Source organism: Alternaria rosae (genome assembly GCF_020736505.1).
Source record: "Alternaria rosae strain MPI-PUGE-AT-0040 chromosome Unknown BKA58scaffold_2, whole genome shotgun sequence".
Classification (NCBI taxonomy): Eukaryota; Fungi; Ascomycota; class Dothideomycetes; order Pleosporales; family Pleosporaceae; genus Alternaria; species Alternaria rosae.
Window position 1 is genome coordinate 684165 of NW_025763571.1, and position 15903 is coordinate 700067.

At 52.4% G+C, this 15903-nt stretch overlaps 6 protein-coding genes across 6 annotated transcripts; 2 read left to right on the top strand and 4 right to left on the bottom strand.

Moving 5' to 3' along the window:
• Nucleotides 1-508: 508 nt before the first annotated feature.
• On the top strand, nucleotides 509-1297 carry BKA58DRAFT_408513 (uncharacterized protein; the record flags this gene model as incomplete). Its single annotated transcript, XM_046172092.1, has 1 exon — nucleotides 509-1297. The coding sequence occupies one exon, from the start codon at nucleotides 509-511 to the stop codon at nucleotides 1295-1297; it is 789 nt and encodes a 262-aa protein (XP_046028551.1).
• Nucleotides 1298-1663: 366 nt separating this feature from the next.
• On the bottom strand, nucleotides 1664-2108 carry BKA58DRAFT_435448 (uncharacterized protein; the record flags this gene model as incomplete). Its single annotated transcript, XM_046173337.1, has 2 exons — nucleotides 1664-1768; nucleotides 1857-2108. The coding sequence occupies 2 exons, from the start codon at nucleotides 2106-2108 to the stop codon at nucleotides 1664-1666; spliced, it is 357 nt and encodes a 118-aa protein (XP_046028552.1).
• A 560-nt stretch (nucleotides 2109-2668) lies between these two features.
• BKA58DRAFT_307505 (class-II DAHP synthetase family-domain-containing protein) lies at nucleotides 2669-5222 on the top strand (the record flags this gene model as incomplete). The annotated part of the gene is made up of 6 exons (XM_046167162.1): nucleotides 2669-2849; nucleotides 2896-3958; nucleotides 4007-4278; nucleotides 4381-4394; nucleotides 4550-4730; nucleotides 4786-5222. 6 exons carry the CDS (start codon nucleotides 2669-2671, stop codon nucleotides 5220-5222), a joined length of 2148 nt encoding a protein of 715 aa, XP_046028553.1.
• A 143-nt stretch (nucleotides 5223-5365) lies between these two features.
• BKA58DRAFT_81245 (uncharacterized protein) lies at nucleotides 5366-6474 on the bottom strand. Its single transcript, XM_046175958.1, has 2 exons — nucleotides 5811-6474; nucleotides 5366-5748 (listed from the first exon to the last, which is right to left on the bottom strand). Exons 1-2 carry the CDS (start codon nucleotides 6071-6073, stop codon nucleotides 5475-5477), a joined length of 537 nt encoding a protein of 178 aa, XP_046028554.1. The 5' UTR covers nucleotides 6074-6474; the 3' UTR covers nucleotides 5366-5474.
• A 1604-nt stretch (nucleotides 6475-8078) lies between these two features.
• Nucleotides 8079-13012, bottom strand: BKA58DRAFT_81264 (uncharacterized protein). The gene is made up of 3 exons (XM_046175959.1): nucleotides 10087-13012; nucleotides 9149-10035; nucleotides 8079-9095 (listed from the first exon to the last, which is right to left on the bottom strand). Exons 1-3 carry the CDS (start codon nucleotides 12831-12833, stop codon nucleotides 8212-8214), a joined length of 4518 nt encoding a protein of 1505 aa, XP_046028555.1. The 5' UTR covers nucleotides 12834-13012; the 3' UTR covers nucleotides 8079-8211.
• Nucleotides 13013-13384: 372 nt separating this feature from the next.
• On the bottom strand, nucleotides 13385-15871 carry BKA58DRAFT_81281 (ANTH domain-containing protein). The gene is made up of 4 exons (XM_046175962.1): nucleotides 15620-15871; nucleotides 15309-15549; nucleotides 14840-15142; nucleotides 13385-14793 (listed from the first exon to the last, which is right to left on the bottom strand). The coding sequence occupies exons 1-4, from the start codon at nucleotides 15665-15667 to the stop codon at nucleotides 13556-13558; spliced, it is 1830 nt and encodes a 609-aa protein (XP_046028556.1). The 5' UTR covers nucleotides 15668-15871; the 3' UTR covers nucleotides 13385-13555.
• Between the last annotated feature and the right edge of the window lie 32 nt (nucleotides 15872-15903).

Sequence of the window (15903 nt, forward strand, 5' to 3'; positions counted from 1 at the left end):
TCAGACACTGGATATCATGATATATTTTACTTGACCGAAAGCATGAGTGTGTTTTCATTTTATGTGTGTGACAGTGCTTGGGTATCTGTTCAACGTTTGCGGCACAGTGCAGAAAGCTGCACGTTCAGAAGACATGTCTGGACGCCACAGGCAGGAGGATCGTCTTGTACTACACCAGGCGCATGTTGCGTGTATGAGTATGCGCTGTACGACCCCGCACTGAGGGCGCGTAATCTCTCAAAAGGTGTATATCACAATGCCTCCGACATGTACCTAGGCGCTTCAGATTTATCCAAAAGTTGCGAAGATGGGTGATCTATCAGCGTCATGTTCCTTCGAGGAGTGAGTATGTAAGACCGGTCAGTTGACGCGTTGACTGACAAAGTATAGTCTTGTCCAATCGAAGCTGTTCACTTTCTACATCGGCAAAGAGAGAAGAGCGTTCGTTGTGCACTCTAAAGCGGTCGCCGCGATCTCATGGCATTTTCATGCACTTGTGAACAATGGTATGGTACAGTCGCAAGAAGGGTCCGTGGAGTATCCGGACATGGAACCGGATGACTTCGCTCGATGTGTCGAGTACTCGTATCGTTGCGATTATACTGCACCATCTTGGACCTTGGATGAGAGAATTGTGAAGAACGACGATACGAAAGGGGCCGCCGACGATGTCGAAGTCCCTCCACCACCAGAACCAGAAACAGAAACAGAACCAGAAACAGTAGCATACGATGATGTGATCCCGGATTCATATTGGGGGTTGAGCAAGGCTCAGAAAGTGAAAAAAATGAAGGCGTGGCAAGAAGCAGCCGCAAAGGCCAACCAAGCGACTTCTAGTCTGCGCCAGAATTTCCAAGGGCGCGAATACCTCACACACAGTGAGCCAAAAACGGCAATGCTCGACCGCTTCCAGCCGACAGAGAATTCCGCACCAGAACAAGATTTTACGCCCGTCTTCCTAGCGCACGCACGTCTCTATACCTTCGCCTGCATGCGCCTCATCGACCCTCTCAAACGCCTGGCTCTACACAAGCTCCACCAAACCCTTCTCAAGTTCAAGCTCTACGATCGACGAGTAGGCGATGTGGTTGAGTTGGCTAGATACGCGTACGACAATGGGGAGGACAGGAAGCCTGATGGAACCATCGAGGATCTCAGAAAGCTGGTGGTGGAGTACATAGCCTGTGAAGTGTCGACCATCGGGAAGCATGAAGCGTTTGCTCCTCTACTGCAAGAGGGCGGAGAGTTTGTGGTGGATTTCTGGCGTATCATCGCTAAGGAGCATCTGTCTTTGTAGAGGAGGTCTAGAATCCAGTAGAACTAGTCATATCTTTTGTCTTCAAATGCGAAACCTTCTCGTGAGCGTCTTGTCTTTTATGCTACGGAACCCTTGTCGGTGATAATCCCATTTATTTCTGTTCTTGAATGCTTATCCCCAAATTCATCAATCCAATATTGCCCAGTATTGTTGCGACAGCGGGCGGATTGGTCGTGGCTATTCTCCATTCAAGTCAGCGGCCTGAACTCGGAGGATGCGAATGCATGTTCAGCTCTCGTCCTGCACCCGGAAGCCCTTTCGACGTCTCAGTACGCGCAACACCGAAGACCAGCGATAGCTAAATTCATGCTCAGAGTCGTCCCTTCTTCCTAGATATACAATCGCTCAGGGTGCCGTCATGACAAACGCCGTCATAGCTTTCACCGCGTTACCATCATGGGCGCGCAATAGCTCCGTGGCCTTTGGCTTCGTGAGTTCAAGTTCGGAGACCTGTTCGTTCAACTGTCAGTTTATGCCCAGCGATTACAATATGTCTGCGCATCATTCTCTTTGCGCATCTATTCCTAGGTGAACGTACCAACAAGTTAACATCGGCTGCCTCGATCTTGACATTCTTCTTCTCGCCTTCCTTCTTGTCCTTCACATTCAGTCCCTTCATCGCCTTGTCCAGTGCCTTGCCGTCGACTTCTTTCTTCGGCCCATCCTCGCCCTCCTGGGGCGCGTCAAGGGTGGAGAGAGCGGCGGCGGCTTTGCGGTCATCGGCTGTGCTTGTGGGTGCGTGCGGGTCGGCGGCGCCTTCTTGGACGGTGGAAGGTTGGGGCTCGGCCATTGTGGATGTCGCCAGTAGATTAATACAGTTTGGAAGGCTGACAGAGCGCAGAGGGGATACGGAGAGCGCGTATAAACGATGGAAGATGGAAAGATAATGACGACAGTGGATTGGAGAGCAGATGGATGTGGGGTAGCTGATAATTGCGGAAATGTAACCAATGGGAAAAGAGAGTGACCGCCATTGGTTAGATTCTGGAGTAATGCACGCTTTTAATTCCTACATTCTGGCACAAAACCTCGGATCAGGCAGGAACATAGATCTTACACGGACAGACCAACACAGAAGCGGCTACATACTCGCTGCGCATCTATCGGTATATTCGAGGTAAGTTTGCTGTGTTACGTCATGAAGTATTGCGCACGCAGTCCGCTTTTCGTTGCAGATTTTGTACCTTGAGTCATGTGTTTGCGTCCTTTACTCACGTCTCCTTGCAGGCGAACCCTTGCCGAACTGCCATATTAACAAGTGACTCAAAGGTGATCTTCCGTGTCGCAACTAGACAGCCCTGAACTAGTCAAGAAGTGTACCTGGGCACATTAACTGAAAGAGAACACATTATGGACAACGAAGGGCACGCAAAATTAACCGACTACGTTTCCCAATTTATGGCAGCAACCAGTGGCCAAACACAATCACAACCAACTTCGTCGACGATGAGCGCAAACTCGACACAACTGCCGGAAAGGCCAACGCAAGAAGCTGAGACAGGCGCCAGCTCTCAAGAATGGTCGCCAGCTTGTAAGACGGATCATGGACGCTCAAGCTGCTGTACTAACGATTACAGCCTGGAGGTCAAAGCCCATTAAGCAAGTCGTCACATACGAAGATCAAGCAGCAGTATCCTCTGCGCTGACCAAGCTATCAAGTCTGCCGCCAATCGTCACACCAACAGAAATCGCTCGACTTAAGGCCAGTCTCCGCGATGCTGCACTTGGAAAGTCGTTCCTATTGCAAGGAGGTGACTGCGCCGAGTTGTTCTCTTACTGCGCTGACAACCCGATCGATGCAAAGATCAAGCTCCTGCTGCAAATGAGTCTGGTTCTGATTTGGGGTTCAAACAAGCCTGTCATTCGCATTGGCCGTATAGCCGGACAGTATGCTAAGCCCAGATCAAGCCCAACGGAGATGCTGAACGGCAAGGAAGTCCCTAGCTTCCGCGGTGACATCCTCAATGGTTACGATCCTGACGCTCGAAGAGTTGACCCTGAGAGACTGGTCAGCGCCTACTTCCATTCAGCGACGACACTGAACTACATTCGTGGACAGCTGGCAAGTGGCATTGCTGACTTGCACAACCCTCTGGACTGGGAACTGGGTCATGTTCGGGATGAGGAACTACAAACAAAGTACTCGAAAATTGTTCACAGCATCTCCGACTCGTTGCGCTTCATGAAGACTATTGGTGCGGACACATCAGGTCAGCTGCAGACAGTAGACCTGTTCACCAGCCACGAAGGTCTCGTTCTGGAGTACGAGCAGAGCTTGACAAGAAGACTCAAGCATCCCGCTGGCTACAAGCCTTCCCAGGCCTCGAATGACGGCAAGGGCTGGTACAACACGTCTGCTCATTTCATCTGGATCGGAGACCGAACTCGTCAAATCGACGGAGGTCACGTTGAGTACTTCCGCGGTATCGAGAACCCTATCGGTATTAAGGTTGGACCTTCCATGAAGAACGACGAGCTGGTAGAGCTACTCGATATTGTCAATCCAAACAAGGAGATTGGCAAGATTACGTTGATCACGCGCTATGGTGCGGACAAGGTTGAGTCGATGCTTGGAGCGCATATTGAAGCTGTCAAGAGCAGCGGACACGTTGTAGTGTGGCAGTGCGATCCCATGCACGGGTAAGTCGTCTTAGTATGCAATATTTTCATCCACTAACGTTTCGATAGCAACACGCGCAGCACGCCTACTGGCATCAAGACCCGGTCTTTCAACAGCATCTTCTCTGAGCTCTCATCAGCGCTCAAGATCCACAAGCAGCATGGGTCCTTCCTCGGTGGTATGCACCTGGAACTCACCGGCGATGCAGTTACGGAGTGCACTGGCGGAAGTGAAGGACTTGTGGACGAGGATCTAAGCCTGAACTATACCACATACTGCGACCCCAGGTTGAACGAGAAGCAGGCGTTGGAGTTGGCATTCCTGGTCGCAGGACACTACCGTGCCGACGAAAAGCTCCCATAGGCCAGAATAGCCCTTGGTAGATTTAGCATGTCACGATGTGTTTGAAAATGAAATTACTATTCGTTGCAGCCTTCGCAAGCATCGCCCAAAGTAGTAAACCCTTTTCATGACGCGGGAGATCTCCACTACATCATCAGAGTGGTCCAAGCTTCACAAAGTCCCATACGTGCATCTTATCTGCACCCCCGTTATCACCACGCATCTCAACATTCTGCAACTACCCCACACTCGACGTATTCCCAACGGAGATAATGGGCTCTTCTGCTTCCAAAGGCGCAAAGGTGGCTGGCTCTGCCGCTCGTAAATACCCTACCAGAGCCCCTACGAATACTACAACGCGGGCTCCCGCGCCTTCCGCACCTGCACAGGATCCTGTAAAGGGTCCGACTGTCCATCCCGAGGTGCAGGCTACTGGAGAGAAGACCGAGGGTATGTATTCACACGCAACCAGCACATGGGGACACGACATTGATTTCTAGTTTAGCTGTTTTACAAGATGCCCGCGACCCTGCCTTTGCATCTCGCCTGAGCAGTCTGGGTGCTGTTCAACCGAATCCTCATTTCTCGCCTTCGTCTGCCTCGCAATTCGACCCTCGTCGCAATACCTCACCGAATCTACCTTCCGACACGATGATGCAATCTCTGCCACAGTCCGCGTTTCCTGACCCACGCAATAACCCTGTACTACGGGTACTAGAGGCGAGACAACGGATAGCAGACCAAGCGGAAGATGAGTTGCGAGACGTTGGTAGGAGAGGATTTCAGGGAAGAACGTATGTGGATGCTGGCGTCATAACATTGGCGATGATGAGACGAAGCAAGGGAGAACCTGATGCGAGGATCGAAGACGCATTGGGAATCAAGAGGGGGAGACTGAGTGTCCTGGGCAAGGGCACGGTGGAAGCCGTAGCCCTAGGTTGAGCGGGCGATATGAAAGACGTCACGACGCACGACATATCTGGGAAAGGCTAATTGAGCGGCACCGAACGGCCAGTCGAGATCGAATTCGACCTGCAAAAGAGCGTACATATGTACATACGAAACGAGAACGAAAGAAGACTGTGTCAACACCAAGCTCAACCCTCCCAACCGATGCAATGCGTTACCAAGTCGTTACCCAAACGCCAAACCAACACCGGAACAAATGCAGGAAACTACCAATTTTGTGCGCAATCATGATTCATCGTGGTCGGCGTTCTCGTGGATGAAGTTGTTCATCGCCATCAGCGCCTCTTTCAGACACTCTTGGTCAACCTCGAGGCCGTCTCGCAACATTTCGTCGTAGCCGATGCGGACGACACCGCCGGTGCCCATACGCGCCCGCTTCTGGTTCCATCTCCGAGCGACTTCCCATCGCTTACGGGTTTGTGTGAAGGGCGGGCACGAGTCGGCAATCTCCCTACTCTCGCGCAGGACTGTGAGGGCGTTGAGGACATTGAGGAATATGCTACACGCGATAGTCAGTCTCTACCTCGATACAACGCAAACAGTTTTCTTTCGACCACGTACCCTTGAGTAAGCTCGAGGTCATGATCCCATCCATACGCCACGGTACTGAAGCTGTTCCCCTGTGCCACGATATCCAAGAATATGAACAGCGACTCTTCCACACTTATGTCGGTCGTAATTTGTGATGCGACGTTTGCGAGGATCCAGTCCGAGAGTTCGAAGAAAGTCTTCTGGTCCATGTGTGCGAAGCCGACGAAGCGCTCCGGAACGGTGAACATGAGCGACATGGCACGTCGCGCACCCATGGCCTCTATACAATCCATTTGGCCGAGAAGATGTGAAGTGCGTCGAGAAAGACCGAGAAGTGTGATTGAAAGTGGATGTTGTGATGTGCCGGCAGCGTGCCCAGATGGATGGATGGTTGGTGGGTGAGCGTGATGGTGGTGGAAAGCGGAGTCGGGAAGACGTCAGGTGAGAAATGAGGAGTAAGGCTGAGAATGGATGATGAACAGATCCAGCTGCATGCGACACTGCGGATACCGGCAAGAAAGAATACCCAAGTCCAACAACACAAACCCCTTCTTTACTGCAGTTAATTTTCCGCGGAATAATTCAGACAAAAGTGACGAGAGAGTCTAGACGCCTCAGGAGAACGGACAGACAAGCAGGTGAGGTTTGGCAGATTGGCTTGCTACTTGCTACCCACGTTTGCTCCAAGCTTTTGTTACGCAAGCCAGCTGAAGGGCAAGTGAAGCGCGCCATCATTTGCGCCAGTTAGACAGTGGGGCCGTTGTCCGTGTTGCAGCACCTGCACCGCACCTACCTGCTGATGCGTGAGCGCCGTCTTCTGACATGTGAAAGTGGGTGCACGCTCCAGCCGCGTACAATGACATCAGCATCCAATCAGACGGAGTGGATCCAGACCTCGTTGCGGCATGCGCGACGCCGGAAATGAACGTCTCCGTGGGCTTTGTTCCGCGCTTTTGCTTCTTTCACATGGACAGTAGTATTCATCCTCCTTGTACTGCTCGTCTCAAGCAGCAGAGGAACGCGCGCCGAACTACTTACCACGCCCACCAGCCAGCTCGACCTGCGGCGTGGGCGCGAAGGTTGGCCGAGCATGTCGCTAGTGAAGCAACGAGTGGGTGGAGACCGGTTGCGGAGCTAAGAGGCTAAATGTAGCAGGTGGGTTCCATTTCTGGTGCAAGCTTGGCGTCTGTCTCGGGTATTTTCGAGCTTCCATGTTCGGCTTCAGATGCGCATCGGAGCTAAGGGGTGGGTTAAAAAGAAAGACGTTTTGTTGACGTAGGTATTGTTCTTTCGGTTCAACGACATCAAGGACGGAGAGTATGTGCGCTATACTCCTATGTGAAGGGGGATTCATGGACTGTGGGTGAAGATACGTTCAGTTGCCCATCGTGCTCAAGACATTGCCCAGATGATGGTGGAGCTTCCACGTGATGTTCATTTATGTCTTTACCCGACTCTTCTTTGCACCGGGCTTAATCAGGTGCGACACGACACCCACTCACACATTTTCAATCACTGCATCTCCGCTGCATATCAAGTCCTACAAGATACACCTCAGCCGTGACATCCTGCCGTTTCCACGCGTTCCTGTCGCATCACCCCCATCTCACCTAGCCAGGCCTTCCCCGCCCCACTCTAAACCTTAAACGCATCGGCTGGCTACATACCTGTAGCACATCTCGTGGGTGCAGCGATCCGCACCGGAAGAGGCGCACAGCATGGGGCGTTTGGTAACCCGAGTATGATGAATGCCATAGATAGGAGGTGCGCATAGTGCAATCGCGATCTCAACAGTTGTGCAGGCATATATCTATCGTGTGAATATTGAAACCAACCTTTGCTTCTTCCCGCTGAGCTTATTCTGCGGTAATCGCACGTCTAGATGACATCTCCGCTGCTTATTCCCCTCCCGCTACCTAAGCGTTCGATAGTCTCGGTCTCGAACGAATGTCGTTTCTTTTCCCCGCTGTGCAGATCGTTGGGTGTGGTTGCACTAGGAGTAGATGGTAAGTACGCCGGTACTGGCTTGCAGCTTTGCGCGGGTCGCGTCCCGGAGATTGGTGCGGCCGTTAGTCTGGCACCTCTAGATTGGAACTGGAGTTCGGTACGTGGTGGGAGATGGGGTGGCTTTGGCGTTGCGGGGATTTACGAGCCTGTTGTGATGCTGAAAGCTTGCGTCGCAGCTGCTCGTGAAGTAGCAAGGGTATCTTAAGTAGTTTATACGACTTCCATCGTTGAAGGTGCCAACACGTCTTGCGCATGTCGACTGCTAACTTCACAGGCACGTAATACTCTTCTGTAGTAATAATTTGCTTCAATCAATATAGGATGGGGTATTAAACACAAAAATGAACACCCAACAGACATCCCACTCATGTCGTCCCTCACATCCTTCCAGTAATGTACATTCCCAACTACTGGCGCAGAGGTCTCACTCATTATCGCTGTTAGCGATGACGGGTCGTTTTCTCTTTCTACCAGCACCCGGTCGTGCACCACCCATCTTCGACTTCTTCTGCTTGACCGCCTGCTTAACCGCCACCACCGGCGCCAGATCCGACCCCCTCTTACGTGGTCGACCCGGCCCACGACGAGACCTCGTGGATCGACCGGGCGGTTCATCATCCTCGGAGGCCGGCTCAGCCACATCTTGCTCCTCGTCTTCTTGGGTATTCGGCAAGATGAACTCGTCGTCTTCCGCCTCCGTGTCCTGGACGTACAGACTAGTCTGGGTGCTCTGCGACTCAATGACGGGAGGGATGTCGGGGATTTCGGGGTCGCTTGCCTCTACATCCATACCTGTATCTGAACCTGTGGACTCGTTCCTATTGAGCCCTCCGCGCTTGGACTTTCGCACTGTCTTGCGTCCGGGTTTGCTCGTAGCTGCCTTTCGTGCTTGAAGTGTTCCAGAGCGCCTTCTCGTGGCTGGCTCCACGCCGCCCTCTTGCAGCATGGCCGCTTTCCGCTTCGCGGCTTTTGCCTCTCTGGCTTTTGCTGTGGCGGCAAGAATACGTGAGCGGTCCTCGATGGGCTGGCTCAGACTAGTGAGTGACTCCCTTTTCTTCGTCTTTTGCTTGGTCTGTTTGACTGCGACGACCTTGGCGTTCGGCTGTTTGAATTGCTCCGTCTTCTCCTTGGGATAATTGTAGTTGAAGAACAGTTCAGTACCCGCCTTGATGTCTCTCGTGGCAAAGAGCGCAATGCGAAAGACTGTATTGCAAAGCAGGTTTTTAGGGCCGCAGTTTGTGTACTTGTCGTCGGCATTGTTGATGAAGCGTAGTTTGTTACCCATGTACGTCGCATCAACTTCTTGCTCTACATGTTGGTGTTAGCAATCTGATTCGTGTGAGAGTGATATAGAAACTCACTCGAGTTTAGACGGAACAGATACATCGTCTTCTGGTAGTCGTATATCGTCACTCGGCGATCGCCTTCTTTGACCGAGATGGCCTCACCGGTGTATTCACCAATGTACTCGCCACTCTTGATGTCCTCGCCCATATAGAGCCCAAAGCCATGCACTTCCGAATGACCGAGCAATGTTTTCCGAGGAACACCCCTCTGTATCGCAACATTACAGCAGTTGCGTTGTACCACTTCATCGTTATAACGATTCACCGGGTCAAGGACTTCAGATGCTCCGCAAGAGCCACAAAGGTCTGCATCGCACTCTCGGTTGAATTTGACGCAGAGACATGACTGTGTAAGACACACGCGCTTTCCCGACGCTGTTACACAACTGCAACCAGGATAACGTCGATTGCAGAAGTGCGAGCACTTGCATGTTTTCTCACAATTGATGCCTTCTCTAAAGCACCGGCATTTCGCGTTCTCGCAGCTGCCTTCGTGCTTGCATGGGAAAAAAGGCTTCCTCTTCTCCCAATGTTGCGTTGTGTCCTGGTTCAGCCACCAAGTGCTATTAAACTTACCAGGTGGTGGTTTCGCACCTTTGGGGGTGACCATCTCTGTCTCTGAACAAGTTTCGAAAGCTCTTGGATTTGTAGGAAGCTTATAGTTTATGACCTTCTCAATGTCGGAGTCGGAGTCAAAATGTGCGGGCAAGGGGCCGTCGGGTTCGTTCTCATCGTCTGTGTCGTCTCTGCTAAAGTTCGATACACGGCGTGGAGTTCTGTTGTCGGAGCCTCGACGACTGGTATCATCAGTCGCCTGTGTGGCGCGTTCTTCGTCTTCCGAGTCCGTCTTCCAGGAATCCTCAGGAACTTGTCTGATCTCACCATGGAGAAGGCAATTGTGTCTGTCAAGAAATTTAGGGTTGCGTCACCAGAAACCACAAATTGGTACTTACCTATGGCATACTCTACACATGATCTTATTGTATGTTGAGTGCTTGCAAGACTGCTCATGTGCAGTCTTCTTCCGTATGAGACTCTGTACAGCTTTGGACTGTTGAGCCAGGTACCAGATGCTGAACTCGCATTCTTTGAACACCGCTGCAGAAGCTGTTGCCGCAAGTCTCAGAACACTCGGTATAGGCTCTTCAAGCTTTGCGACAAAGTCTTCCCACTTCTTATCGTTCCGGTCAAACAGGGTGGCTTTCTTCGGCTCCCCGTCTCTCTCAAACTCCTCAACGTGATATCGTGATCTTTCGAGGAGCTGTGTTTCAAACTGCCTGCTGCCATCTAGAGAGTTATTAATTCGTGAAATGTCTTCTTCCTGGGCCAGTAACCAATACAGGATATCGTTCCACGTGATGCCTATCTCAGACAGAAATGCTTCGATGGCTTTTTCATAGAACCGGCACTGTTCCTTGCGAAAGTCTAGCGGCCCCCTCTCGTCATGCGTCATCTCGTATATATACGGAAGCGTATCCAGCAGAACCTCGCGGCCGCGATAGTCTTCGTCCTGGAAATAGGGTGTTGCGAGTAACTTCGACTCATTGTCCGCAAGAACGTTGTTCCTCAGACTGACATACTCTTTGAAAGGAGGAATTTTTGGCGCATCACTCCTGTACTTTGTAGTAGGTGCGGCTAAGCCTGACTTGATCACTGTGTCCTTGGGTTTGGCCTTGATGAATGTTTCCTGACTCATATCCACGAGGCGCTTGGCGCTGGCTCTGTCGAACGGTACCTGTATAGCACGCATGTTCTCAAAGGGCGAAGTCTTCTGGATGTACTTTTCGGGTAGGGTGGGCTGTTGTGGACGCTTCTGCTTACGGGGCCGGGCACGTAGGTCTTGTTCTTGAAAAGTCCTCTGATTCCGCATCTTGGTCTCCATCAGGTATGCATGTAATTCATGGCGTTCCGCAACATGGCGTTTCAAACACTCTTCTACAGCTGAGCGTGTAGTGGCGAGCACATCCGCTTGCAATGAAAGCTTCCTGCTTGATTTACCGCCGTTGTTCTCGACAGGCACCCCAAGGTGTTCGGGTTGGATATTCTTATGAGTACTGACGACTGTTGCCGAAGCTGGAATATCTGGGGTCATAATTTCGAGGACCGGTACCGGCGCTGCAGAGGGCCGGATCGGCTCTAATGGTGCCTCGACAGGGCGCAAGGCAGTAGGGGTGGCAGAACGGGACAGTAAAGGCGTCGAGCTGATGGCACGCCCAGGTGCAGGTCCGCCTGCCTCATCGTGAAGTGGTGGTGGCGGTTGTGTCGGCGTCGTGCTGCGTTCTACAGGACTTGCAGCCCTGACGGATCCTTCCTCCGTCTGCGCAGGCACGCTATCAGCAATGGTACTAGTATCTATCGTCGGGGTTTTGCTTTGGCTACGGCGCGTTACCGCAGGCGACCTAGACCTTGACCTGCTCAAGCCCACGTCGCGAGGCTTGAAAAACGAGTTTGTTACGTCCCGATGATCAGCCGAAAGCTGATGCGGTGGTCTAATAGGTAGGTGTGACCCCGAGAACCTATAGTTTCTTCGTCTTACCGACTTAATGGCTTTCTGTTTCTGTGGCAGTCTTTGCAGTGCCGAAAGGCTCGACTTGGGCGACTTCCTAGGCAGAGGGATTGTCATGCTGCCGCTATCGCCATCCGATCTTGCATCGTCTGACTCGGGAATTGCATCCACGCGACTGAAAGGGGCTTGTTCATGTGGAGTCTCAGAGACATCACCGGTTGGCTGCGCCGATGGATCCACGACATGGCCTACGATGGGTGCTGTACGGTCGATTGAGGCTCCGAGGCCCGATTTCGCACAGTACGTAGGCTGAAGGAAACGATTTTCATGTCCCAGTATCGCTTGAGTGGTAACGCTCGGTTCTGTCCTGGGTGTTAATGTGGCTGACGGCGAGCGGTTCAGCGGCGCGACCTCGGAGACTTCCGCACATGATCCCGCTCCTTGTGCGACTGATGGCCGAGGCAGGTAATGTGGTTGGTAGACTGGAGATGCTGAAGATTCCCTGAAAAGCTCCGTATTTGGTTCTGTAACTTGCGCCACTGATGGACGAGGCACAAAGTGTGAGTGATAAGACGACGTTGTTGATGGCTCTGGGAGTCCCGTGAATGGCCCCGCTGTTCGTGCAACCGATGATAGAGGCGGATGATGAGAGTTATACACCGGAGTTGCTAGAGACTCCATAGGGAGAGAGGATATCCGACTCGTTTTCTTAGGGGACTCAGCAGGCTTAGCTCGCTCAGGAAGCACAGCTTCGTGAAGGGTAGTAGTCGAAGACACAGGAGCCGGTGGTGCCTGAATTGGAGGCTGATTTACTCTAGCACTTGCGCCTGGTTGTTTTGCCTGTCCGGATACTGGCGGTTCGTCTTCATCGATTAAAAGATCAACAATATCAACAGACTTCGTGGACGACGACGTCCGGTCTCGCGGTTTGTCTGTGAGCTTGCTATCCTTCGCACTATTATCTCCTCCAGACGTATCATCGCTCAAGTTTTTCCCCTGTCTTTGTTTCGTTTGTCTCCGCACGGCGACTTCCTTCCATGCAGCTGCGGCTTGCTGCGCGTCGGAGATCTCCTCAAGCCCATCTTGGTCAAGCGTTTGGCGATGGCGCCGGCGCACTGCAGGCTCAGGTACATAACTAGGCTGGTCATCGTCTTCAAGGGTGAAGGGAGCATCCAGAGACCCGTCAGGTTTCATTGTTGATATCGCTGGTGCGGGCTTGCCAGCGCAAGTCGACAAATTTGCGCTCTTTCAATAAGGTCATGAGAGGCGGGTCCAGATAGAGATGGCAGAAACCGTGGTCATTCGTGGTATATATCAAGCGGCGTTGAGTGAGTGAGATTGTGGATCGTGTTGTGCCGACTGTGAGGCTTGATAGGTAAGTTGTGCCAGTCACGCTAAATCTACGGAACGCGTCGGCACGTGGCTTGTATTACCCCTGCATCTACCTAAGAGGCAGTGGCGACTGTTTAGCCCCACTCGACGCGACCCCTCAGGTAGAGTTGCCAACACAAAAGTCAGAGTCAAGGCTTAATGCTCTGCACAGTTGGAGAACAACGCGTTATGTGCGACAGTAATTATATATTGCATTAGCGGGGGGCTTCCCTTCCTGGGCATCAGCCCAGCGGCCCAACGAACTACGAGATCGTCGGTACATGATCTATCACAAAACAACCCAGTCTGCCCTTAGACATCCGACACTGAGCGGGCTCCCGACGCCCCTTCCAAGAAACAGATATAAACACAACTAGCCTTGCGTAGTGCAACATGATTATGTCCAACCGAGTACGTAATAACTACAGCGGCGAGCGATATAGAAACGCCATCCTTAATGAAATTGCCCGTTTGCGAGTGTATAATTTGCCTTTCGAGCTTCTTACAGTCGCAATCTACCATTGACCCATCATTATGTCTTGATCCTAGCCAAGAAAATTTTGCTGCTGTTGCTGTCCAGGCCGTGGAAAGACACTCGTTGTAGGTACCTGATCCAGGCTCATTCCACCCATCGTCCCTTGGCTACCTGTGTTCTGCCAACCCTGACCCGTTTGCTGGTTGACAAAAGCGCTCTGCCGGAAAGGATTGGTACTGCCTGTAGCGTTCACTGTCAGGCCGCCCTGTGGGGATGCGGCACTCTGCGGCGAGGGCTGCCGTGCAAATGGATTTGTGCCGGTTGGTGTTGGCTGTAAAGGCTGCTGCATCGGAGCAAATGGTGATTCTTGGATGGGTGACATGGAATAAGGCGGAGAATTGATAGGTGATTGCGACTGTTGCGAGAAACCGGTACTTTGTTTTGCGAATGGGTTCGTGGATGACCGATTAAGCGATCCAGTGCTGGTAGGGCTAGTGAGCATCTTGGGTTCGGCACTGGGCAGCATTGACTGTCGGAATGGGTTTGTTGACGTTTGTTGTGGTTGTAGGGGTTCGGCAATTGTAGGAATTTGCATTTGCTGCTGTTGTGAGTAATCAGGCATACCATTCTGTGGTATTGAGGGCATGGTATTCTGTACACCAAACGGTTGAGGCGAATAACCTCCAAATCCTGCGCCTGTGAATTGTGACTGGAGCTGAGGAGCCTGCATCTGTGGCGCCTGTGGCTGCTGCATCTGGAACGGATTGGTGCTCTGGCCATTCTGCATAGCAAAGGGCTGTTGCTGTTGTTGAGGAAAGCCCGTCTGTTGTGGAACCTGGAAGCCTGTCTGTTGGGGGTATTGCTGCATCATGGGCTGCGTGGCCATGGTCTGTTGATTGTCCTCGAGCGATGCAAAGAGGTCAATCAAGGGTGCGCTGGAGGAGGGTTTCGAGGCTGCTGCTGGCTGTTGATTGCTCGTATTGTTTGAAGGTGCATTCGCCGTTGAAGGCTTCGTATCCAAGGGTTTGCTAGCGCCATTCGTAGGCTTGCCCCCGTTCTTCTTAGCCTCCTTCTCGGCAATGTACTGTCGTCGGTTGATCTCGAAGTCCTTGTCGTTGAGGTATTCTTCCAGGGATGCTGCCAGACTGGTAGGAGCATGTTTGATCTTGGGGATTTCCAGCCTTGTCGAGTGCTCGTGTGCTCTTGCAAGACTAAGGTATTGAACGACAGCTTCAGTCTGCTTGACGAATGTGCGGTATACTGCCAGAGCGCGCGTTGCGTCTGGCTTTGACAGCTCGAAATAGTGCTCTACTTTATCAATACACTGCAACCCAGGAACACGTATTGGACTCACCGAGAATATTGATGGTGCCCTCGTTCATAACATGGAAGAGTACCAACAGATCCATCGTGAGCAGTCGGAACGCTGTCATGGTAATCTCGTTCTCTGGCTCGTCGTCGAAGGGTTGGCACTTGAGCAGTGATCTGATCTGGTCCTGCACACTCTCTGCTTCACGAAGAAGGCCTTTTTCCACAGTCAACCGCTTAAGCCGCCCCTCGCCGCCGCGCACGTAGTCGACCTTGGTGGCGCCATATTCGATCGCACGTCGTAGGAGATATTCGGAATAGGTCCGGATATTGTGGCCCTGGGTCTGTACTATTACACGCAATGTTAGCGCCTGGTGTATACCCTCTGTTGCAATCCAAATGACATCCGTCTCAAGATACAGGGCATTGGGCGATTCGGTTGCTGCCCAATTCGTATCCGCGTTGTAGCCACATCACCCTGGCTGCGCGGCTCGGAACTGAATCTCAAGACGTACCCTCTGTAAAATGGTTGATGGCCAGCTTTCTGTGTGGGTTCTGCGCCAGGTATTTGAGCGTGACCTCGGGCTCTCCTTCTCTTATCATGAGATGTACGATGATCAAGCTCTTGAATACGATGGTCCATGTCGAGTCGCGCAGTCGGTTCGTGAGGGCGCGGAAGATCTCAGCAACGCCTGCCTCGCCGGCATGCGTCGCGACAAGGATGTGCTCGACATACTTGGATTTGGGCGCTGCGAGCTATATCGTGTGTTAGTCCACCGTGATGGCGCATGGGGAGCAGCCGGAGGGAGCGAGGGCGCATAGCTACCTTGATCTTGGTGCCGCCCTTGACACTCTTCTCAAAGGAGCTGGCCATGAGTTGCTACGGATCCTGTCGCTCAGACAGGTGGCTGCCCGGTTGGGCCGCGGGCTCGGTGTTGCCGTGTAGCCGTCGTGCTACCGGTGGGTGCGGGTGTCGTGGCTTGGTGTCGCAATGGCTCGGGCGGTGCTAGGGGAGCATTACGGCGCGGTGGAAGGATAGGAGACGTCGCGTTATCAATAGAGGTGAGGTTAGCCCGTAGATTGCAATCCGAGGAGCATGTCCGTTATTAG

What these genes read in the sequence shown, in the direction of transcription:
- BKA58DRAFT_81245 (XM_046175958.1), bottom strand. Translation starts at nt 6,073, where the DNA reads ATGGATTGTATAGAGGCCATGGGTGCGCGACGTGCCATGTCGCTCATG. An exon ending in GACCTCGAGCTTACTCAAGG is followed by an intron (nt 5,749 to 5,810) that starts GTACGTGGTCGA and finishes TATCGCGTGTAG; the next exon opens with CATATTCCTCAATGTCCTCA.
- BKA58DRAFT_81264 (XM_046175959.1), bottom strand. Translation starts at nt 12,833, where the DNA reads ATGAAACCTGACGGGTCTCTGGATGCTCCCTTCACCCTTGAAGACGAT. An exon ending in ATGTGTAGAGTATGCCATAG is followed by an intron (nt 10,036 to 10,086) that starts GTAAGTACCAAT and finishes ATTTCTTGACAG; the next exon opens with ACACAATTGCCTTCTCCATG. An exon ending in TCTGTTCCGTCTAAACTCGA is followed by an intron (nt 9,096 to 9,148) that starts GTGAGTTTCTAT and finishes ACCAACATGTAG; the next exon opens with AGCAAGAAGTTGATGCGACG.
- BKA58DRAFT_81281 (XM_046175962.1), bottom strand. Translation starts at nt 15,667, where the DNA reads ATGGCCAGCTCCTTTGAGAAGAGTGTCAAGGGCGGCACCAAGATCAAG. An exon ending in AGGGCGGCACCAAGATCAAG is followed by an intron (nt 15,550 to 15,619) that starts GTAGCTATGCGC and finishes CACACGATATAG; the next exon opens with CTCGCAGCGCCCAAATCCAA. An exon ending in CATCAACCATTTTACAGAGG is followed by an intron (nt 15,143 to 15,308) that starts GTACGTCTTGAG and finishes TGCGTGTAATAG; the next exon opens with TACAGACCCAGGGCCACAAT.